Source organism: Oreochromis niloticus, linkage group LG20, assembly GCF_001858045.2.
Source record: "Oreochromis niloticus isolate F11D_XX linkage group LG20, O_niloticus_UMD_NMBU, whole genome shotgun sequence".
Taxonomy (NCBI): domain Eukaryota; kingdom Metazoa; phylum Chordata; class Actinopteri; order Cichliformes; family Cichlidae; genus Oreochromis; species Oreochromis niloticus.
Window position 1 is genome coordinate 31,403,664 of NC_031984.2, and position 25,074 is coordinate 31,428,737.

Sequence of the window (25,074 nt, forward strand, 5' to 3'; positions counted from 1 at the left end):
CCAGTGATAATTCTGTAACCCTTTTTAGTATAACAGGCATCGGGAAAAAATTTTCTGAACGCTTCAAAAATCTCCTTTTCATGCCATTATACACCTGAGCTTGATGTATTGTGAAGATTAGACTTTGTTAAATCCCTCATCGTTGAATTAACAAAGGGAGTACACCTGACTGTCCTCCGAAAGACTGAAAACACCTGATGTCACTTTGGAATAAACTGCTTTACTTCATAAACTGCTTTCCTTTGTACACATGTGATATTGGATTGTTAACCTAAACAATTAATTTTAAAAAAAGTCTACTATTTTTATTTTGTTTCTTTAACTGGTTTACTTTATCTTAATCTTCCTTTATGATTTCTGTGAATTTGTTTTAGGTTGTTTTACTGCAGGAACATCTTTCATCTCATTTAAAGTTTAATGTTCATTTAAAGCTAAAATCAGAAAGGTTCCTGTGCATCTGTGTGTATATTTGTGTATCTTTTTGTGATCTGCAGGTCAGTCATGAGCAGCTGAGCTTCAGGGACTCAGATCAAAGAGCCGCAACACCCTCGATGTATATTTCTAATTTGTTAGGTTCTTTTATGAAAACTCCCAAATTTATAGAGTCTGTGTATAATAAATCTGGAATATGAATAAAATTTCTACTTCTTGTGCAACATATGAGCTTATCACCCCTTGTACATGCTAGCTTTTGTCTAGATGTACATCTTTGATCATCTGTTTAATTATCCTTGACTTTTCCTGCTGTGCCAATTAAAAGCCTTCATACAGTAATTTGGGGCTTAAAGATGTAAGAAATACAGATTACCAAGGATTTGGCTCTGCAATAGTTTTCTAGGGGTTGATCAGTACTAAAGCTGTCCTTGTGATCCAAAACCGAAGTTGTAAGTCAAGACTGTGTGCTTGTTGTTTGATCAGGTACGACTGCAAATAGCTTGTTCACATAAGGAGACAACACAGAAACAGATCATGCAAGCAGTGTGACGAGCACGTTTTTCGCAATAAGGAATAATTAAATAAAAACCTGAAAGAACCCGATGGTCCCTCATCTTAATGGCTGTCAGTGGGTTTCATATTAATTTTGACTCATTAACATGGATGTTGCTTACCAGCTACCATCACAGGTTGCATGATCAAAGCAAATTAGATTCCAATTTTAATTAACTGCTTTAATTTATTTTCTTCGATCGGGCTCCATTTGGTCACTGCAGATAGATTTTAATCATTTTCTTGGTTGTCCCTTCTCAGAATGAGACAACAACTGCGTTAGGTTTTTACTCCACTGTGTCTGACTGCCAGTCCATATTATGGTCTACTGGAATACAATTTTAAAGATAACAGGCATTTAATTCAATAGTCTTGGTGAAAATCTCAGAAGAATTAATGTAGCTCTTTGATTTCGATTCAAAACCCTGAATAAGAACCCGACTTACATTTTTTTGATAAATGAATCTTATGCACAAGTTTAACATGGTAATCTGTAATCACTCATCTGCCTGCATTCTGGGTGTTCAGCCACTGGTATATTCTTTACATCACGTCCATTTCCCCAAGCTGTCAAGCTCATTACTCACATTATTACTCTGGTCCAATCATTTTCTTGCTCGCCTTCTGCAAGTTAATTTGACTCCATTCTACATACTTTAAGTCTCAGTGCTCTTCTGTCATTCTGTTTTTCAGACTCTCATTTACTCAGTCGCCCACCTCCACATCTCTGCCTCCCCCTGGTCACTCAGAGCCCCATCCAGTGAGGGTCCTGTCCAAACTCCTATCACTTCCACGTTTTCTGTTCTGCTATGACGAGTCACTGGAGTCTATTCTGCATCTCGACAAATCAAGGATGAAAATCATGATCATAATGATCATAATGACACTGAAATATTACAAATCCATCCATCCATTTTCTTCACTACCACACAGCTGCTGTTGAATTATTCCACAACTAAATTAACTATTTTCTATATTAACCCCTTTTTTCACACTAGTTCAAAAACCTTTGAAAAAAAGATATGATTTAACAACACTGTAGATTTGATAAACATTAACTTGTTCCCTAATTATGACATGCACAATCTCTCACTTCTCATTCTGTCAGCGCACACGAGCAGCGGTCTATCCGTAGCCTGCAGCTACACCACACAGCTGTTCCAGCTTCGCCACACGGCATGCAGTACTGCTGATGGGCAGTGTTCAGCTATTACAGACTGTTAAGAACTTGTTAGACAAATTTGCACAGCCACTACCTGAGTTTGCTAAACTTACACAGAAACTGCTGAGGAATCTTTCTGTGTCCTCTGGCACTCCTTCAGTGTGTTAACAAAGAGACGTGGAGACAAACTGAGTGTGCATCAGTGACGAACTGGAAGCTCTCACGGCCATGGGCAGACTTTTACCCTCCTCCTCCAGGGAAATTGGTTATTTTAATGGGTACAGCTACAACTCAAGATGTTTGCTTTGATCTTCTCTTTGATGTTGCTTAGAAACGTACTTCGAACAACTATATTAGCATGTGAAACACTCATAATAAGAAGAATCAGATGTGGCATAACACAGAGATCCACTAACCTACACCTTATCACTTTATTATTTCATCCATGTGACTGAAACAGCATATGATCACAACTCATAATACACAATACACAATATCAAAGCACCCCAGCTTGTAGTAAAATGAAGCAGATTGCGAAGCTCTACAAGCCCAAAATCCAGGACATCACAGGTTATTCATCAAAAGCAAGCTTTAGCTAAAAGCTGTGGAAGTTGCAGACTAAATTCTGGAGCACAAAGGACGAAAAAGGCATACTTATTTAATTCAATTCTAAGAATTGGAGGCGACTTCTGTGGTGCACTAATCAGGCAAATTCGGATAAGAACCATATACATACATTGCAGTATTTTTTCTCTAGAGAGAGAGGAGACTTTCTAGGGATTTTGTTTTTAACTGACTTCACATCTCTTTTTTCCTCAAAGACCGCTCTCACGCAGCACTTTGAAGCCGTGACAGCGCGCCTTTATCTTCTTCCTTATAGAAACACACTTTATATCAATCAGGAGCTTGACAATCCTGCGGAAACAGTTATTTTTCAGTCAGGCGGATTCCAGGCCCGCTGACAGATAGGCAGTGGATGTTGACTGAGAGGAGGGCAACGGTCATTAATCACAGACTGAGGAGAAGAGGGAAATTATACTCATCACTGGAGTATGCCACTTTTGAGTCATGCTCCTGCTGCGATTAAAAAAAGAAGAAGCTCTACTGTACAGAGGACTGGAAGCGAGATATTTTAATAATAACAATAGAGGACTGCAGGAAAGTAACGTAAGGAGGGCAGCTCAGAACCAACAAAAGTTGGGGTATGGGAAATCTCTTCCATTCATTTTTCGGATTAGGGATGAAAAGAAGGAAAGATAGGACTGTAAGTTCAGAGAAGGAAAACACACATACACACACATGCAGTGTTCACTTCATTGAAAGCAGCAAAGGGTGCTGAAATGAAGCACCCAGACAAACACGCCCTCTCTTTCTCTGAAATGCATGCACTATCTGTTGCTAACTTAGAAACACAGAAAATGCACATATGCCCTCCGTCTGTGGCACAAACAGGCATTTACAAATAATCTGCTTGCTCCCTTTGATTGGTCTAAAAACAAACACAGCAGTCACACACTTGTTGCCAAGCAACAGCAATGCTCGGCTGATCAGTCGACTCGGAAACGCAGAGTGAGTCAAGAGGTAGAAAACAGCTAGGGGGCGACACATGAGAGAAGGGGGGGACAAGACAAGTGCAGAGAGGACATGAAAAGAGAGCGAAGGATACAAAAGGACATCAAAAGACAGAAAAGCACATGAAAGGAGGAGAGAGGATTAGATAAAGGGAGGCGAGGACAAAATTCAAGGAGAAGGAGAGGAAAGGAAAGGAAAGGAAAGGAGAGGAGGCCAAAAAAGAGAGGGCATGAAAAGGAGAAAGAAGCGGAAATGAAATTAGGAAAGGACATGAAAAGATTTGTAAAGGGAGGAAAGGATGTGGGGCTGTGCAGCAGTCCAAGACATGTCAATCATCAGACCACCGCCTGAAAGACACACACACATACACACACACACACACACACACACACACACACACACACACACACACACACACACACACAGCCCGAACATCAGAAGGCATCAGCTGAGAGTATCTGGAAGTTGCCTTGAACCACTTCCCAACACATGTTCAACACTCACTGAACTGCTTGTTGGTCTCTCTCACTCTCTTACGAGGCTGTTCAAGTCCAAGAAAAGATCACAGTTGTATTTAGCAATCCAGCAATACTTCATGATCTACACTGAATGTGAACTCCAGTCCAGCCAAGAAAGGCCAGTTTAGTACCTCCTCATCATTACTGGTGTTTTCTGCCTTGCTACATGCAGTGATCGAGGCACAGCCAATCTATTTTAGGCAGAATTCTGGCTGGGTTGTAGGGGATCTGACACTTATTTCACTCTACGCCATGCCAATCAATTAATAGCTTCATGTAATGTGTATCTGACTAATACAAGTAAATAAGCTAAACCCTTCCTCACATGTAAACTCGATTGTTAAACACCTGCTGTTGTGACCAGGCCACAGGCTTGACAAGCATTTAAATGTTTCAGATAAATTGTTTCCCAAAGACAAATTAGTCTTGGCTGGGTCATCCAGGCATATTAGCAATCAACATTTCATTATTTCTTTACTAAGACAACACAACCCCTTTAAGCAGCCAGCCTGAGGGATGAAATGTTTTTTTGTGTTAGCCCCTCTATTTAGCCCCGCTAAATAAAACGCTAGTCTCAGTGGAGCATTTAGAAGTACAATGAGCTGACTCTCTGCTGATGGCACTTTGTATTTTGGCTCCACAATGGGCCTGAAGGACAGCCTAGCTGCTTGTTGTTATCTACCATTCCTGCTGTAATGTGTGTTCATCTGTTCCTCTTGATATCAAGTCAACTTATATAATAAATATATATATATATACAACATTTTAAAACTCTTGACGTGCCTCTCTTAAACACTTATTTCTGCAATAAATAAATTTTTAAAAGATTCATATTGTCACATGCAAAGTGTCTTTAAAATCAAAGAGTGACATATTTAACCTTAAAACTCTTTCATGAGAACTTAAACTGGTCTTTCTGCTCATAATGTTGAGTCAGAGAGCAGATTATCTCAGACAGTAGAATAATCCCAAGCTCACGGCATAGTAAACAGTAAGCCCTGAATCTGTGTCTTCATACACACATTCATGCAATCATATTAGCTCTGACAGCTTGACAGGACCAGTAGGAGGAGGTAAACACTGTAGGCACTTGGAGTGTGGGAGTTCTGCTGGATCAGTGCTGGAACGTTCATGCCATGTAGATGTGATGCGTTTGGTTAGTATTAAGCTTAGGAGCCCTCATCTCCATCTTTCTAGTGCTCGTTTCATGTTACGCTGATCTCTCCCACAACGATAAACATGCCAAAACACAAGTAAGAGTTGAAAAGTGTCAGCAGCAGCAGTGCTGCTCATATGAAAGAATGCTGTGTGGGGCCTTTTGCATGCCCTGTTAGTCTATCAATAAACAATCTGCTGCTGTTGCTTTTGTAGTGAGCAGCGTTGAACCAGAAATAATGATACTGAACTCTCTGGAATGTAATAAATGGTTGAGTTTTATGAGAAATTTCAGATGGATTTGTCCTTTCAGATTAAATTCACAATTTATACCATATTATCTATGATTTATTTAAAATGTATGAGAAAAATAAGTTTAACAGAGTTTGTAAGATATAAATTAATCATTTCTGGTCTAATTTCACATCACAATGTGTTGTACTTGTGTTGTACATTCTATACTACACCCATTCACCCATATTCTACACATAAATTCGTTCTATCTAACATTCACTCTCCAGCAAACACACCAGGAGCAACTCAGCGTTCAGTATCTTACCCAAGAATACTTTGGTATGCAGACCGCAGGGATAGAACCAGCAACCTCTTGATTGACAGGCAACCTGCTTTACCTCCTGAGCCAAAACCACTTGGAGGATGTGGTCCATAACACTAACACAGAGAGACAGACAACCATTCATGCTCACATCAATTTAGAATCACCGATCAACCTAACATGCATGTCTTTGGACAGCAGGAGTACCCGAAGAGAACCGATAAGGTGAACATGAAAGCTCCACACATAAGTGTCTTGCTGTGAGGCACCACTGCAATGCTCTATCGCCCTGTCCTGCAAACAGTAAAAAGAAAACAGAGCCTTGATATGAATTAATGCTTTGAAAGTGTTTATTTAACCCAAACTCTGATGTGAAAAATTTCCCAAATATCACACAAATTTCTTACATTTTCCCAAACCTAACCAAAGAAACATTTGCAATAAAAGTAACAGAAAACATATGAAAGACTAACATAGCAAATGAACAAACTAAATCTAATACTGAACAAAGTGCAAAAATAATGGCAAAAATCTATTCATGTGACGCCATCAATAAAGGCCTACAGAAAAGAACAAAAAAGGCTTTTTAGAATTTTAGAGCCTTCATTGAGGTTAATACATGTTGTTTGACAATGTAGCTTTTACACATTTCACTGTGAGACTAGATTCGTACTGCATTCATGGCTGTGTGAGGAGGTAAAAGTGTGTCCATTGGTGCTACTTTCCAGCTGTAGCCATAACATTGTAGCTTGGATACTAACCTTCATCGCCTTACGGTTATTATTTAAATGAAGTAAGAAAATTTAAAGACCACTGCCTCTCATCACTCTAGACTTCCATCAGGCTCACCTCATATCTCATTTAAATTCTGTATCCCTGAAAGAAAGATCCTACAACAGTTTCACAAGGTTCAGCTGCAGGCAAGCTCTCTTAGATGTGACTATATGAGTTTTAGTTAATGGTTTCTCAAAAGTTTGGCTCAAAATGTGAATTCTGCCTGTTATGGTATCAGTAGCACTTTAAGAATTCGTACAGGGAACTGCAGGGTATAGAGTATATCACAGTACCAACCAGAATACAGCAGCCAGGATGCTACACATGCAGGAGTATGCACATACACACAGCATTTGTATTCAGAGTGTTGGCCATTTGTAACACAAATGACAAACAGCTACAGCTGAGCAATGAATCAAAAATGAATCAAAACCAACATTCAGACATTACTTTTATTTTCATTTCACAAAAAGACGAGAGTGATGGTGAAATGCAACTGAGACAACTGCAATATGCTGCTAACACAGCTCGGTACGCATCTGCACAGACAGCATGCTAATGTGAAACAAGAAAAAATCCCAGAATCACATTATGGCTGAATGCACGTGGACTCCACCCCAGCAGCCAGAACCTGATATTCAACAAGTAACAAAAGCAATGGCTCTGTCATGGTCCTGGATCTGGGGACCCAGCATTTATGTGTTTAAGGTGTCTGGGAAGGGATCTCAAAACTGGATTATAGATGGCAGACAGTTGGTGTCGTAAACCACCGCCTCTGTTAAAAGATGGTCGCTCACAGTGGATGTAAATGGCTTCTTTCACTCCTCTTTCAAACCATCTGTCTTCTCTGTCCAAAATGTGAACATTGGCATCCGCGAAAGAGCGACCTTTGTCCTTTAGATGCAGATGGACAGCTGAGTCTTGTCCAGTCAAGGTGGCTGTTCTATGTTGTGCCATGAGTTTATGAATGGGGGGACACTCCCATAAGGCTTAAAGTCTGGGACTCTCCACCAGTTGCTCTTAGAACTGAAGAAGCTTCTTGGATAAGAGGTCAAACATCTGCAAGGAACTTAAAGAAGTCCAGACGCTTTTCTTTCCAAGCTCCTTAGACTACGATGACCTGGATGACTGAGAGCCTTCACAGACATGCTCGGTAAAGTTCATCAAGATTGAAGCTGTCGTCTTAGAGGAGTTTGGGAACAAACACAAAGACATGAATACACTACGCTGCTATCATGATGGTGAGGAAAATGATAATAATGACAGAAGACTGGAAATAGTGCATGAAAAAATGATAGAAAACTGTAAGTTGCACTCCTTTGTATTTTTTTTCCTTTCTACTTCCTTCCACACTGCACTGCAGTTTCTCTGGAAACTACAAACCTGGAAACATGAGCATCCATGCTGTTAATGTTAAGCTTTTCTGTAATGGCACTTTTTCTCTAATGAATGTGACAACATCCACTTAGAAACAGTTTTGACTGCAGGGCTCCACAGCACCACTCTTCAGCCAAACTAGTTTCCGCACTCAAAGCATGTTCCTGCTTGAGTTCGCTGCTGGTTGGGTAAACATAAATATTGAATTTTATCACATCTGAAACATTGCACTAATGCAAAGTGGCTAAAGCTAACGCTGTATCCAGAGCAGAGAGCCAGCCACAAGCCAGCAGCCTTGATAGGAGCTAAAGGATCAAAGCAGTTATGAGGAAAATTAATAAGATGGGTGAATAAATGTGGTGAATTTATAAATGTACTGGAAAATGGTGTAATATCTGGAATACCTGACGTTTGTTTTGTTATATATAAATATGTTCCACTTGCTTTTCTTTGGTAAGATCAAATCTATCACACAAAGGTGGATGTACAGCAACTCATTTTCAATGAATTATTGGTACCTCATTATTTTCAGTTGTTTAACTGAAATAAGTAACAATTTGGGGAAGGTTTGTCAGGTTTGATTTCTTTTAATTATTATTATGAAAATAAAGATTGCGGGTTGAAGAAAAGTTGATTTTGCTTTTCATATGCTGTACTTAGAAAACTAGAATTGACAAAAATCGCTATCACTAGCTCGCACTGTAATCGGTGCATCTCTAGTATATTTATATATTTTTATATTGCTTTTTTTTCTCATACACCATTTAAAACCACTGGGTCTAAAACTGAAAGAACAACACTAACATTGTCTTATCACAAGAATACCTTCATTTAGGCGTCACATTGACTTCACAGTATACACTACTGTAATTTTAGTCAGATCTTCTGGTGTCTTGGTAATGGGGCTTTGACATGGCTACTGATAAATCTACTAACAGACAAAGTCATTTTTATATATCGCTTTTAATGAATGCAGCCCTTTTCATTATTATATGGTACATTATACAGCACTTTTCCCATCGCACTCATTCACAGATCACTGCGTTGGATGCATCTATCCTTGCTTGTGTGGAATTCAGCCTATATTACGTATTAAAGTTGGTGCTTCATTTAAAAAGCAGCTTTTGTATTTCTAGCCGGTCGGGTTATTTGAAAAGTCCCTCGAGCATACTCGACACCCTGAAAAAAAAGTCGTAAAATATGCTCTCGATTCTATACGTTTTAAATGACTGAAGCTAAACTTAGCACAAAGCATAAAGTCATTATCAATAGTTGATGGTGCATGTAGAAAACATGGATATAAAGTAGAAATATTCATTTTTTTCATGCAAGACAGAACTGTTAGTGTGTTAGAGTATGTTTAGAAAAAAAGTAACATCAGGCAGTTATTCAAAGATGCTAAAACTTCAAAACATGAAATCTCCCACACACCAAATATGTGTAGATTAAAACTAGATTATTTAATTAAGCAGTGAAACACAGTGTTAAGTCCTTCACCCAAAAGTTCTGCTATTCAGTTAATAGCAGTGAAATTTAGTAGAGTCCAATTCCCTCCAAACACTTTAGATAAAAAGAATCACTGTTCCAAAAGCAGAATGTTTGACAGTGTTTCTAATACATCTCTCTGCACATTTTTCAAAATTACTGCATCATAGCTGCACAGTGTTTCATCATAATATACCCATAATACTAAACCATGTAAAGTTTTAATATTCATTTGATAACACATTCCAAAAACAAGCTTCAAGGATCAAACTGATCTGTAGTTCCCTCATCAGCAGCACCTGTGCTCTGTCTCTTGCATAGTAAAACAGTATAGGGCATATATACATGCACATCAGAGAAATATTCCCTTATTCTGTCTCTATTACCTTGAAAGGTCATATTGATTCCTCATTTTATAATGCCAGCGCTCAACAGAAAGCAGCCTGAGATGTAAACAAAGGAAACAGCAGGAAGAAGCACTTCAACAAGTGGATGTCTCTTTTATTCTCCTTCTGTTCTGTTTTTTTGCTCCGTAGTGTAAAAATGTAAATCTCTCTGGACTTTTTGGCTAAAGATATGCACTCCATCCTTTCCCCTTTGATGGAAAGGAGATCAGTTCATTGTCTTGTCTTCTTTCACCCTCAGCCTCGCTTTCTCACGACTCTCCCTTCCTCCTGCCAACATACACAAACTGACAGCCAGCACACGCCTGGGGAATGAGCATGAAGTCCAGTATGTTTATTCAGCGGAGGCAGACCGCGTGATGATTGCCTCTGCACGAGCTACGTTCTGTGACATTCTGCGCACACGAGGAAGCATGCACACAGTAGACATGAGCGAAAACACCCACAACCAATCTACTGACCATTTACATAATCAGAACTTTGGGCCTGGCCACGTGCAGTATTTGCAGAACCAAAGCTAACCAAACCAAAGCTAAGCACCAACATCACGACTTGTGCGAGCAGCCATCGATCTGAACACCACTCAGCTTTAATCACAAGAGAAAAACCTCCCACTCAGGAGACACTTTAGCATCTGAAAAGCTTCAAGGGGCTTCTACCAAAATGAGCTCCTAATTAGTTAACTTCGGCACTTCAGAGAATTGAGTTTGTTGCTGCTGTGACTGTTTTAAAGCCTTACAAATATGTCAAAGCAGCTGCATACTCTTCTTCATCAGTTCTTAATGAGCCTATGTAAAGATTTTTTGGAGTCACTGAGGGAGGGCATGCACAATCAAACACAAGCAGAGGAGTACTCTGCAATTAGGTAAACCTGTCAAACAAAGACTGGACACGCTATCCCTATGATCTAGCTTTTTTCAGTTCTGGTGCAATACTGACTAACTTGACTTTGTCTATCTGCTGATACCAAGCATTGTTTTCCAGACATTCTAATGCATACAAGAATATACATTATTAGCAGAATGACAAAAAACACTGAGAGTAAAATGAAAAATAAAAATATATTTCATCATTTTTTTTGCCATTTGTCTCATTTCAGCTAAGTATGGGAGTCTTTACTGTGTACTGCTGTTATTTCTGCTCATGCTAGTTTCTCCTTTCTCTGCTCTCACTGTGAGTGCAGCTCCTCACACAAAGGCGATGCGTGTGGGAAATGGAATTGACAAGCAACAAGTGAAGTGAAAGAGTAGTTATTCTGTTGATGGCAATAAATCTAACTAAAAGCCAATAAATCAAGCACCCCAGGAAGTATTACACCACACATAATAACACAGGAGAGAAGAGCCAAGGAGAAGTGGACTGGTTTTTATATGGGGATTAATAAAACATGCCTCACTCACACAAGCACTTGTTTCTAAACCTAAATGCTTTCCATCTAAAATTCACTGTCTGATAGATGCATCAGAGGGCAACTTGGGGTTCAGTATTTTGCCCAAAAATACGCCACCATGCAGACTAAAGTAACCAGGAATCAAACCACCAACCTTCTAACTAGTAGATGACCTAACACCTGAGATACAGCCACCCAAACCCACAATGCAATGTGTCATCATTAAGCTTTTCATGTGTATCAACTCACTAAACCCCACTTTAAAATCAAAAACACTGGCCAACGTACATAGAACACCTCTTTCCTGCTAGCAAACAGGAAAGCTAACATAGCTAACATATGGCAAAAAAGGGGAAAAATACATTGAAATGACATTAACAGACTGGCCGCCTGTCACCTTTATGCTTTCTAGGAAGGAAATGGATTCATATTCTAACAGTATATTAGTGCATCCTTACTAGATGGCACATCAGTGATGATACACATGAAACAATCCAGTCCTTGGATGAATGGAAGTAGTATATGGAAAGAGGTAAAGCTTGAAAATGTAAAATTAAAAGGATTGCCCATCCTACAAATATTTACCTGTAACCTCATCAAAGCTGCAGTAAACCAATAACAAGTACATCTCTAACTAAACTGGTTACAAATACTAAGCCATGATTGGACACTGCTCTTTGAGATCAGCAGATTTATGTTAAAAGTTTCAAAGTGAGAAAACTGTGACAGTGCAACAACAATATCACAAAGCAGAGCAGCACAGGTGGATTCCGCTTTCTTACCTTTCTCCACTGTGGTGACTCCCATGGATGGCTGACCCAGACTCGCCTTTGTCTCCCATTTGCCCTCATCGGGGTGGTACATTTCCACAGAGGCCAGAGGGGTCTGCTGCTGATTCATTCCCCCAAGCACCATCACCTGGCCCCCTAGCACCACAGCTGAGGCCCCCGCCCGCGCAGTAGGCAGTGGAGGCAGTTGGCTCCACGTCTGGCTCTCTACATCCAGGACTTCAACACTGTCCAGAGGCATGCCGGTCTCACTGCAGCCCCCCAGCACATAGAGCAGGCCTTCGTGGTAAACGGGCGTGCAGTAGACGCGGCACTGTGACATGGAAGGGAACTGCTCCCAGTACAGAGACTTGACAGGACTCACCGCCATCTCCTGCACAGGCATGTCTCCAGGGCCGAGAGGAGGGGACGCACCATCACACACACACACACACACACACACACACAGACACACACACACACACCACACCGTAGAGAAGGAAGAGAGAGAGACAAGGAGGGCAAGCAGGAGAGGGCACGCAAAGGTGGAACGCAAGAAGTAGAAACAAGCAGAGTCACAAGCTTGTTTCTGTCTGTCTGAGTGACCACCTGAACTCCTGTGTCCACAGAGAGATCGAGGATGACATGAGAGAAAAGAAAGATGGATGGGAGGGGGTGAAGAAGACAAGGATGTAGGTCAGTGAAAAGAGTGAAGTGAACAAGGAGAAAGAAGGAGAGCGGCAACGCGAGTCACTCACTCCTCAGCCAGATGTCACGACTCGCTCTCTACTCAAATGTTTTATTCATCCAGCTGTTTGTGTTTTCGAGCAGTGAAGCCATCTGCCCTTCAGTCTCCTCTATTCCTTCCTCTTCCAGCCCTCTTTTCTCCTTCACTGCTTCCTCCTGGGTGTTATTTTGGTTAAAGTTTCAGTCTCAGTACACTCCTGGGGGGGAAATGACATTTGAACAGGGGTTTCCGAGGGCTGAATATTTAATCCCACAATAATCTGAAAGTCAAGGGCTGAGGAATTTAAAAAAGAGAGGAAAAAAATGAAGCCGAAGCAGCGAGACGGGGCTCAAGGGGGAAGAGGGGTGAAAGGATACTGACCTTTAATAATGTCCTAACAATCCAAGAAAAAGCCTTTTTGGCGCCTTCAATCGAGGGGCGATTATTCAGGGCTACCAGTGCCCCTCAGCTGCAGCTCTGTAGTTCTGTTTACACCTTGGTGACAGAGCACACAGCGATGATGAGTCTTTAAACCCTACAGGACTGTAACGACTGCAAGACGTTGTCGCATTTCAAGAAAGAATGTTTTTTCTTTTGGTTAAACAAAAATTCCAAATCCTGGTGTCGAGCGCTGAGACTTGTCATCAGACAGAAAGTGTGTGCTGAGAAGCTTCCTGGTAGCTTTGGAGAGGCCCAACCTGGAAGAAAAGACAGTGCAGGATTAGACATGCACTTGGTAGTATAAATTAAAAGCTAATATGATGACAAGCTTATAATTACAATATAATTCAGTGAGACCAATGTGAGAGGGAAAATTATCAAAGTACTGCATGGCAGAATGTATTTAAAGCCCTGTTTGTGCTGGTGTAAACAGCATACAGTATGTGCAAATAGATAAAATAGGGAATAACAACTATTAACAAACAGCTGGAGTAATGGTAGTATAGTAATTATATGCTAAAAAGCTGTTAAGACCTGGTTAAAGCATGCCTCTGGTGAAAGGTTTTAATCTTTCTGTTATTATTAAGGTAAGGAGTCAAATGAAAGGAGTTTATTTTTTATTCTCGATCCCATCACGGTCAAGAGATCATGGAAATGTTCCTATTAAAATCTGACTAAACCAAAAACAATCAGGGCCATTTTTGTTTTGTTTTGCCGGTTTTTCAATAGAAAATGCACAATAATTAACAACAGTACTTGGGTCAATCGAATAAATGTTGCCAATTCAGCCACGCAGACATATTCCCATCTGCAGATCCTGACAGTTTGAAGGCATTCATGAATACTATAAGAAAACCAAAGGCACAAAAGCATCTATGCATAGAAAAGAGTGAGAAGTATATGAATAATAAAACAAAGACACAACCATATATATTATTAAACAGACACTTATAATCCTTAGAAGCAAAAATAAAAGCACATGAAAGCACAAAAACAGAGAGAGTAAAAGAGTGACTTAAACACTATTTTGGGCTATGACAGCATGTCTGATTATCCAGCAACCACGGTTTGGTTTAGAGAAATGCTAAATCATTTGTACGAGTTTTGGGGGCTTATTAATCTAGCTCTCCAGGAGGACACTAAGGCGCTGGAGAGACATAATCCTGCATCTGCCGCATTGTCTCTTCCCAGGTGGAAGCAAACAAACATCTTACATAGGAGGTGTCTGGGAAGCATCCTGGTCAAATGCCCAAACCACCTCAACTGGCTCCTTTTTGATGAGGAGGAGTAAAAGCTCTACTCTGAGTCCATATGAGTGAGCCCCTCACCCCCTCTCTCTAAGAGAGAGCTCCAACACCCTTCAGTGGAAGCTCATTTGCTTCACTTTTTCCCACAGAACCTAAAATTGTAATCTTTTGAACACCAGTCACGGTCTTAGGTTCTTTCTTAATAAATGTGATGTAAACATTTTTCTATATAAAGTTTTATTTGCCTTGTATGAACATAAAGCCACTGTATCCTGTAATCTACCTGCATTCACAGTATAAGCTTGTGACAAACTTATATTCAGTTTAGTTTGTCACAAGTGTTCTTCAGTGTTAATTTATCAAATATAATCACAGTATTGGTGAAACAAATTGCAATTATTGTCCCTCAAATCCTTCAGCCCCACTTATTCTACTCTGTATTTATCCCAGTCAGCTCATCCTGCATTTATCTGCCTTCTAGCAGCTCACTTGCGATGCAACACCACCAACAACCAGCAGCAGGACTGCGGTAAAACATGCAAACAGGACAATTACTGCTGCTGATTGAGTTACAGGGTTCTGTTACCAAAAGTGGGAATTAGCTGCAAATGGATCCAAAATCTGATAAACATTTAATCATAAAGATTTAAATGAACAAATGTAACATCTGCTGAATCATAATTGCTTAATGCTCCCGACACAAACGTGTCAGGGTTGAGTTCAAAGTATAGAGAGTTAGAACAACTAATCCAATCAGATCTCAACATAAGAGCACTGCATTCATATTACAGTGCATCTTAGATTCACATTCATACTGTTGCCAGCAATGAGAAGTCTGTCTGTGCAATGAGTGTGTGTCTGTGTGTGTCTGTGTGTGTGTTGTAGACACAGCAGGAGGCGAGCACACCATGACCTGAGGTATGACAAGGAAAGTAATGACATTTAGCAGGTGGGAGGAGAGAAAGAAGGTAACACAATATATAGTGTCGCTCTACTCCACACTTTCTCCTCTGCTGTCCTCATCTTCTAGCTCTATATGTTGACACTGTATTCATAATTAATGATGCATTCTTCCTCGGCTCAATTAGTTGGCCTTTAGCTGACCTTTAAGTCAAGTGAGAAGGAAAGGGAAATGAGGTGAGTGCGGGTCCATACCTGTATGTATGTGTGCATGCATTTGCATAGAACAGCTATGTAAATATCTCTGTGTCTGCATCAAGCAAGAGAAAGTTATCATGTAAAGGTTTAGGTTCACGAAGTTACCTGAATACTGGCTATTCAATTGTGAAACAGCTTTCTGCTATACATAGCGCTCTTTTTTTAGCTAATATATGTTACACTGCCACTGATGTCATGCTTTGAAACATGCTTTCCATCTTATTAATAAACACGAAGCACAAAAGGACACGATGCAGCACGTGTAGTTTTCAAAAACCGTCCATCACAAAAGGGAGATACACACAAATGCCAATTAGAAAACTGCTTATTTTAAATTAAAGAGAACTTTAACCAATCATGGCATGTGTGGTCAGGACTGTCAGTGGTGTGAGTCAATTATTATGGAGATGGTGCTGCTCAGTGGAACAAAATAAGTCAAGGAATAACCAAAATCCAAAATGAAGTATTATTGTAGGGTCTGCCTTACAATATAAAGCTCCTTGAGGCAACTGCTGTTGTGATTTGGTGCTGTATAAATAAAACTGAATTGAACTGAATGAAGGTTTTCGTAAAGCACATTATACTCAGATATTACCAGTGTTGTTGATTGGAAACAAGCCACAACTCATTTCCAATGCTGCAGAAGGGTTACACAGACTGGCTGAAAGAAAGGTGGGGTGGAGTGGGTCATCTCACCTCTATGATGGTTTGTGTTGGCATTTCAGCCAATGGTGATCGTGTCAACACTGATGGAATTATGAACAAAGAAAAGCACCGTCAGATTTTGATCCATCAGGCAATTTTTCCAGATGACAATTAACTCAAAAATACTGCCAACTAAATAAAGACATACCTGGAGACAAAAAACACACAATGGGACACAATCGGCTCTACAGAGCCGGACGTCAACATTATTGAAGCACTGTGGGATCATCTTGACAGAGAATGGATCAAAAGATAGACAACATCCAAAGAGGAGCTTTGAATGTCCTTCAAAAAGCCTGGAGAAGTACTCCTTAAAGAAATTACAAAAAAGCTTCTTTACCCTCTGTACTTTTGCCTTTTAGAAAAATGACTGATATGGTAATGATCAGATTTTATGAAGGTGTTTCTAAACATGAAGATTTTGAATTGATGAAGTTATACAAGCAAACAGTTCAAAGAGCTGGCATAAATAAGTTTCAGAAAAAAAGGGTTTCTAATTCTACAGGGTGGGCCATTTATATGGATACACCGTAATAACATGGGAATGGTTGGTGATATTAAAGTCCTGTTTGTGGCACATTAGTATATGTGAGGGGGCAAACTCCTCAAGATGGGTGCTGACCATGGTGGCCATTTAGAAGTCGGCCATCTTGGATACAACTTTTGTTTTTTCAATAGGAAGAGGGCCATGTGACACATCAAACTTATTGGTAATGTCACAAGAAAAACAATGGTGTGTCAATTGTCAATGCAACTCTCTTCTCCCACTCTTCACACACTGATAGCAACACCGCAGGAGAAATGCCAGCACAGGCATCCAGTATCCGTAGTTACAGGTGCTGCACATCTCGTATCTTCACACCATAGACAATTGCCTTCAGATGACCCCAAAGATAAAAGTCTAAGGGGTTCAGATCGGGAGACCTTGGGGGCCATTCAACTGGCCCACGATGACCAATCCACTTTCCAGGAAACTGTTCATCTAGGAATGCTCGGACCTGGCACCCATAATGTGGTGGTGCACCATCTTGCTGGGAAAACTCAGGGAACGTGCCAGCTTCAGTGCATAAAGAGGGAAACACATCATCATGTAGTAATTTCAAATAGAATAGAATAGAATAGAATAATCCTTTAATTGTCCCACAAGGGGAAATTTGGTTGTAACAGCAGCTAAGAAGACACATATACAAACAAACAGTACACAGGACACAGAACAGAAACATACACAATTTTTCTTAGATATTTACATTTTTACATATGGACAATGGTTACTATAAACAGAGTACTGTACAGTTATTAAATTTAATAAAAATAACTACAGATAAGAGGCAAACCAGGTTGTAGTGCGAATCAGTTAATTAACTTATTGCAGTTACAGCGCAGATGTAAACATCTATGTTTGTTGGGAGCAGTTCTGATTGTACAGTCTGACAGCTGCAGGGAGGAAGGACCTGCGGAAACGCTCCCTTATGCATCTAGGATGCAGCAGTCTGTCACTGAAGCAGCTCTGCAGTTCAGCAACATTTCCATGCATGGGGTGGGAGACTCTGTCCATCAGAGATGTTATTTTGGCCAGAGTCCTTCTGTCTCCCATCACCTGCACTGGGTCCAGGGTGCATCCCAGAACAGAGCTGGCCTTCCTGATGAGTTTATCCAACCTCTTCCTCTCAGCTGCCGATAAACCGCTGCTCCAACATACAACACTGTAAAAAATGACAGATGCCACCACAGAGTCATAGAAGGTCTTTAAAAGTGCTCCCAAATATCCAGTGGCCTTGAGGTTTCCATTGATGAAGAATGGACCCACTATCGTTGTACCCCATATACCACACCAAACCATCACTTTTGTTGTTCCAACAGTCTTGGAGGGATCCATCCAATGTGGGTTAGTGTCAGACCAATAGCGGTGGTTTTGTTTGTTAACTTCACCATTCACATAAAAGTTTGCCTCATCACTGAACAAAATCTTCTGCGTGAACTGAGGGTCCTGTTCCAATTTTTATTTTGCCCATTCTGCAAATTCTGTGCACCGATCTGGGTCATCCTCGTTGAGATGCTGCAGTAGCTGGAGTTTGTAAGGGTGCCATTTGTGAGTAGCTAATATCCGCCGAAGGGATGTTCAACTAATGCCACTCTCCAGTGACATGCGGCGAGTGCTACGCTGTGGACTCTTGCTGAATGAAGCTAGGACAGCCACTGATGTTTCTTCATTAGTGACAGTTTTCTTGCGTCCACATTTTGGCAAATCCAACACTGAACCAGTTTCACGAAACTTAGCAAGCAGTTTGCTAACTGTAGCATGGGAGATGGGTGGTCTCATAGGGTGTCTTGCATTGAAATCTGCTGCAATGACCCGGTTACTGCGTTCACCAGATATCAACACAATTTCGATCGGCTCCTCACGTGTTAACCTCTTCGACATGTCAATGGCTGTGAACAAAGAGAAACTTGTAAATAACTCATGAAAGATTAAAGTTACGTTGAAACCAAGCACGCCATTGTTTTTCTTGTGACATTACCAATAAGTTTGATGTGTCACATGGCCCTCTTCCTATTGAAAAAACAAAAGTTGTATCCAAGATGGCCGACTTCTAAATGGCCACCATGGTCACCACCCATCTTGAGGAGTTTGCCCACTCACATATACTAATGTGCTACAAACAGGACTTTAATATCACCAACCACTCCCATGTTATTACGGTGTATCCATATAAATGGCCCACCCTGTACTCTTGGTATAAACAGCAAGCTAGTGGCTAAGTGTAAGGAAAAGACATGAGACTGAATGTGGATCACCATCCAACACTTACAAATCCCCACTGTGTGTGTATATATTATATATAGTGATAAACACATACCTGTGAAGCTGCCAAATATGAGACTGTCAGATGTGGGATTTGCAGTCATATCTGGCACCATCATGGGTTGTGTGCAGTTAGAAGTCATTGAAAATAAAGGCACATGCCTCGGGCCTAATATAAGCTTAATATCAACCAACCAACCAAAGCACTTTAGCTGCATAAAGCAATGGATTTTTAAATGTACCAGAGACATTGCTTTTTTTGTGGTTTCATATTAGTGCTTGACATTTGCAGGTTCACAGTAAAGCCAGGTAAGCCTCAGTAGAAAAGGTCATAAAACCTGGCACCATAAATAAATTTAAATGTGTTTACTGATATCATAATTAGATCTTTCAACATTCATTTTATTAACCAGTTATCAAATTCACAAAGAGGTGGACAACAACCTGGAGGTGCTGCCATTAGATTTGTCAAATTGTCAGCTGTAAAATTACAAAATTACTCCTGGCCTAAAATTACTAATATAGTTATATAACTAGATATAAATATTAACTTTTTTAATAGAACAGAAACTCTACATAAAATCAGAGTGGGATCAACGGGTCAACTTTCCGCATCTATCCCTCAGATTAGTTCAGGAACAGTTCACGGAGAGCTTCATGGAATGGGTTTCCATGGCCGAGCAGGTGCATTCAAACCTTACACCCCCCAGTCAAATGCACAGCATCAGATGCAGTGGTGTAAAGCACGCTGCCACTGGACTCTTGGGCAGTGAGGCGTGTTCTCTGGAGTGACGAAACATGCTTCTCCATTTGGCAATCTGAAGGACGAGTCTGGGTTTGGTGGTTGGCAGGTGAACAGTAATTGTCTGACTGCATTGTGCCAGGTGTAAAGTTTGGTGGTGTGGGTTTGTTTTTCAGGAGTTGGGCTCAGACCCTTAGTTCCAGTGACAGGAACTCTTAATGTTTCAGCATACCAAGACGTTTTGGACAATTTCATGTTCCTGACTTCTCGTCTTTCCATCAGTGTCTGACCTCACAACTGCGCTTCTGGAAGAACCTTGTGGAAAGCCTTCCTGAAAGAGCTGAAGTTGTTATAGCAGCAAAAGGTCAAGCAGCATTATATTAAACACTGGATTAAGAATTAGATGATTTTCATGCTTAAAGACTGCACACAAGGTCGAACAATGAGTGAGTCAAGTTAAAAATAAATAAACAAATCCACTAAAACTCGAGATTAAACATTATGCACCTACTTTTTAATTCTTTTAAACTAAAATGCAAAAAAATGGCATACCATCCTGAGAGTTTGACCATATCAACTCATTTATCATCATTTATTGCCATCATTTATCATCATTTATTATCATTCATCCAGTGACAGATTTCCTTTGGTTCATGCCTCATATTCAGGTGAAAATACTGAATGCATTCAGCAGGGCTAAACTGAACGAGTCACTGCAGAAACAGCAACTGAACTCTATCTCCAGCAGATGAAAGCACTTGTTGTCTTTGATGCGTGTGTGTGTTTGTGCGTATATGTTTTCAGTTTTATAAGCTCTGTGTTGCCTTGGCATCCCACTGGTTATGAAGGCAACTACATAAACAACAAGAATTCTTTTTTACTATTAGTCGCCTTTGATTTTGGGAGGCGAGCTGCATTATTGTAACAGTATAAAAGCATTTTCCTAAGCAATGAGGAAATACACTAGTATATGGCAGTTTGGTGAGATATTATTTAAAATGCCTCCTACTAAATTTAACATCCACAGCTTGTCATATCATAGAAACTTTCCCCGACTTCCTCCATTTCTGAAAAGAAAACCTTGCTGAGGCTCTGCATTACTTCTCGTGAGTCTACCAGGGAGAATAGCAGACATGGCAAACTCAAAGTTATGCAAATGTATTTGATTTGGCTCAAAGTTTATTACTAGAAAATATCATCTCTGTCCGCTCACACTCTTTTCTTCTCTCTCCTTTGATGCTGTGGCTAATGATGACAAAAAGATGGCTCAAAAGCCCAGACATTATCAATCTGTAAATTGGCTCTCTTTGAACTACCGTAGGTATGTCATTTACACATCTAATTGAGCTGTTTCATTATATAATACCATAAAAAGTACATACCATTCTCCCAATGCTCAGCTGCTGGAGATTATTAAATTCTGTGGCAATCAGCTGTAAATGGTGCTGTGTTAGAGCATGCATGGCAGATGTGACTATGACCAGGACTCCCCGGGGTGCTCTGTCCCTACTAGCAACACATGCTGACAGCCTAATACAGTGACTTGACAACACAATAACTGCATTGCAGCTACATGCAAGGAATCATGGAAAATTTTAGAACATTTACAGCACTGTATGTCTTCAGGGATCTGAATTCTTTTTTTGTTTGTTTGTTTTTTTCCTTTCTCAAAATGTGAAAATGCGCAAATATTTCTCATTTAAATCATTTGTCAAAATACATGTCTGACTCTGCCCTACACTGTATAGCTTTCTTGGCAGTGTAGCACAGGCTTAACCACCACACACCTGAGATGTGTCCCCTTTTCTACCTTGAATATGTTATGAATATTTGTTTATGTCAAAATGTTGCCCGTGGCAGCTTTAAAAGAAAACTGTCAGTAATTAAAATAACATCTAAATAACATGAGAATATAATCACAGCCTACAGATCTGCCCAAATCTCACAGGGCCCTAGCAACAAAAAAGGACAGCTATAAAACCAGAATACAAACACTCACAGGCTCATGTTATTTGTTCTCGTAAACCATACTGAGGTGTTGGTGTTTAATTTCCAGTTATAGAATGCTAGTTTTGCAAAAGTTGCAATGTTTGAAGAGTTTTTAGGTCAAAAGTGAACTGGAAATACATCAGAGATCACAGAGGTTTAGACAAACAGCTACCAAAATAAAACAGGAAGTCAGTGACTAAACCAGAGACAAGACCCACAACACACCAGAACAGAAATTGGAAAATAAACAGAAAAAAAGATCTGAAAGAACAGTAAAATCTAATCTCTATCATAAACAACCTCAGAACCAAACAAAACATCAAATAATAAACAAGAATTTAAAATCCAATAAAACTCAAAACCTGGGGTCCAAAAGCCAGGACCATTATAACAGGCCTGAGTTATCATGGGTGACAGGTATGGCTTGTTTGGAAGAGTTGTACGGGAAAAACTTGAACTACTTGGCATGTGTCTGGTCACTTTCAAACCAGTGACGCCACAACCTCTTTGATTGACAGGTTCAGGTTACAGATTTAACACTGTGACCACAATGTAAGCACTGTTTTATACTGTACTTCTCTACAATTTGGAAAGCTTTTCCTGATCAACCATCAACAGTTTTTTTCTGTGCAGTAGTAAAAATACAGAAAACTAGCACTGGAATTCTTTCATACTGAAGAAATGCTAAAAAACAGGCAGGTTTTGGGCACAGATTCAAAATAGGACATTAAATACAGGAAAAGACTTTGTGGAAGTTGGCCCAAAGGTCTCTATCTAAGATATGTATAATCATTAACTGGGAAACTTCCTCTGAGACCACAGTGACTTCAGCGGCATACTGCCAAAAACCTCAAGGGGATACTTTCAGTATATCCCCAACAAAGTCATTAAGCCGCTGCTACTGCTGCTGTTGAGATAAGGACACCTGGAACCACAAATGTAAGAAGGTACAAAGGAAAGTTACATAGCAGCACTTATTCAGCTCTGACTCTATTTTTTCCCACTATTCACAGTGTTGTGGGTTTGAACCCCAGCATGTGTCCTTGGGCAAGACACTAAATGCAAGCTGCTTCAGATGGCAAGCAACCACCTTACATGGCAGATGTTCTCTCACTAGTGTATAGGTGTGTGTGTGTGCTTTACAGATGTATGCAAGCTTGTGTTATGAATTTTTATTAATAATAAAAATCCTAAACAACATCCACGGTTGTGCTGCAAAGGAGTTTTATGTTGGAACTCATGCAACAGAGCAACAACAGGGTTGTAACTAAACAACAAATAAATTTCATTTGATTGCAGTTCAGCCTCCAGCCACAAATAATGTTAATTGCAGTGAGAACATCTCACATATGAAAAATGTTGTCTCCTTTTGCTGCATGTTACACAGCTACATGTCTATCTCATCGAGCTCACAGAGGTCTAAGAAAAAACTGACAGAATATAATTTCTGTGTTTTAGGTTTTCCAGACCTGAGTGAGGTGCTGTTTGGTGTATCTGTTATGGCTGATAAGCTAGCACCAAATCCTCTCAATTAAGTATTTTTGGATCAGTGGATGCAGAATGTGACAGTTACAGAACTGTGGATTTAAGGGTTAGTAATTTAACATAAGAGTTAAAGCTGCACTTACAAAATTATAAGATACCTTACTTATCAAACAACTGTGTTTGTGAACGTGTTTTTACATTATGAACCAGCCTCAGGGATCCGGCCCCCTCCAGTAGAGTCTCTCTGCTCCCTCAGCTGAATTCTACTGACACACTTCAACTGTAAGTTGAACTAATTCATACAATTTGGAAGTGAAAAACATAAACACCCATATCACCCAGGTTACTGCAGTGCAAGCTCAATTTAATTATTTGGTTCACAGTAAGTTCAGTGCTTCTGCAGTAATCATAATAAGCAGCATGACTGAGGAGGACACTGAGCAGACGGGCCTGTGCAGGTCAGACTTTTGAAAGTACTCCTCATGAATCTTTGAAAGTAAAAAGTGGTGATTCATCAGATTATGCACTTACACTATTTGTAGAAGTATTTGCTCCTGTGACTTCACACACATATGAACTTGAGTGACATCTCATTCTCAGCCCACCGTCTGAAACTATAACAGCTTCATCTTACCCGGGAAAGCTTTCCACAAGGGAATTTTGACCATTCTTCCAGAAGGACGTTTGTGAGGTCAGACACTGATGACACTTCAGGCGAGAAGGCGTAACTCGCAGTCCCCGCTCTAATTCATCTCAAAGTTGTTCTGTCAGGTTTCGGTCAGGACTCTGTGCAGGCCAGTCAACTCTTCCACGCTAAACTGAAACTGGCTCATCGATGTCTTTATGGACCTTGCTTTGTGCACTGGTTCACGGTCATGTTGGAACAGGGAGGAGCCATCTTTAAACCATTCCAACAAATCTGGGAGCATGAAATTGTCCAAAATGTCTTGGTATGCTGAAGGATGAAGAGTTTCTAAGGTACCAACGCCTGAAAAACCACCCCACACCATAATCCTCCTCCATCCAAACTTTGCACACTTTATGTTTGTTTATTTGTTTTGTTTTGTAATGGAAGAGGAAAGTCACTTCAGCTGTCCACTTGTCAAAGCTGGCTGCCCTTCCAGTTGGTATGATTTGCTGTCAACCCTGCAGTTTTATCTCCTGATTTTCCATTCTCTATTAGATGAGTGTTTCATCTTCTCTCATCTCATGGTTTTGGTTTTATAGAAGTTAACTTTTTTGGTTTTCTATTTAGATTCACTCTCATCAGATTTTCTTCGGCCTTTACCCTCTCAAACCCTTTAAAAAAACAGTTTTATGGTTTAATAAGATGAGATGGAAGCTTTCCAGGGAAACTGGATCACTGGAAGCCAGAAACTAAACTACTACACTCAACTTCAAAGTTTATACAAAAGAACAAAAAGAGGTCAGTTACATTTAGACCCCACAATTGTAAAACACTTAAATAATGAATGAAAGTACTTGCTTTGAACCTTAAATAAAATCAAACGGTGTGCTTCAAAGATTGCAGATGCGACATGTGTGCTGTGTTCCTGCTTTCAGTGCCTGCAGGTCTTTACCTTAAAATAACACTGTGTTTGTAACATGGTGTAACATACAGCTGTGAATA

At 40.1% G+C, this 25,074-nt stretch overlaps 1 protein-coding gene across 3 annotated transcripts in view; it reads right to left on the minus strand.

The window, feature by feature from the left end:
• The window catches only part of klhdc8b (kelch domain containing 8B), a 226,527-nt gene that overhangs the window by 162,410 nt on the left and 39,043 nt on the right, over nt 1-25,074 (minus strand). The window contains exons 2-3 of one of the 3 annotated variants that reach the window (XM_005477951.4): nt 13,256-13,572; nt 12,163-13,091 (exon numbers count right to left, since the gene is read on the minus strand). In XM_005477951.4, the coding sequence (XP_005478008.1) occupies nt 12,163-12,553 (391 nt within the window). In that variant the 5' untranslated portion in view covers nt 12,554-13,091; nt 13,256-13,572. Of the gene's footprint in view, nt 1-12,162; nt 13,573-25,074 lie in introns of all 3 variants that reach the window. The other 2 variants (XM_019350175.2, XM_025901802.1) reach the window with 2 other exon arrangements.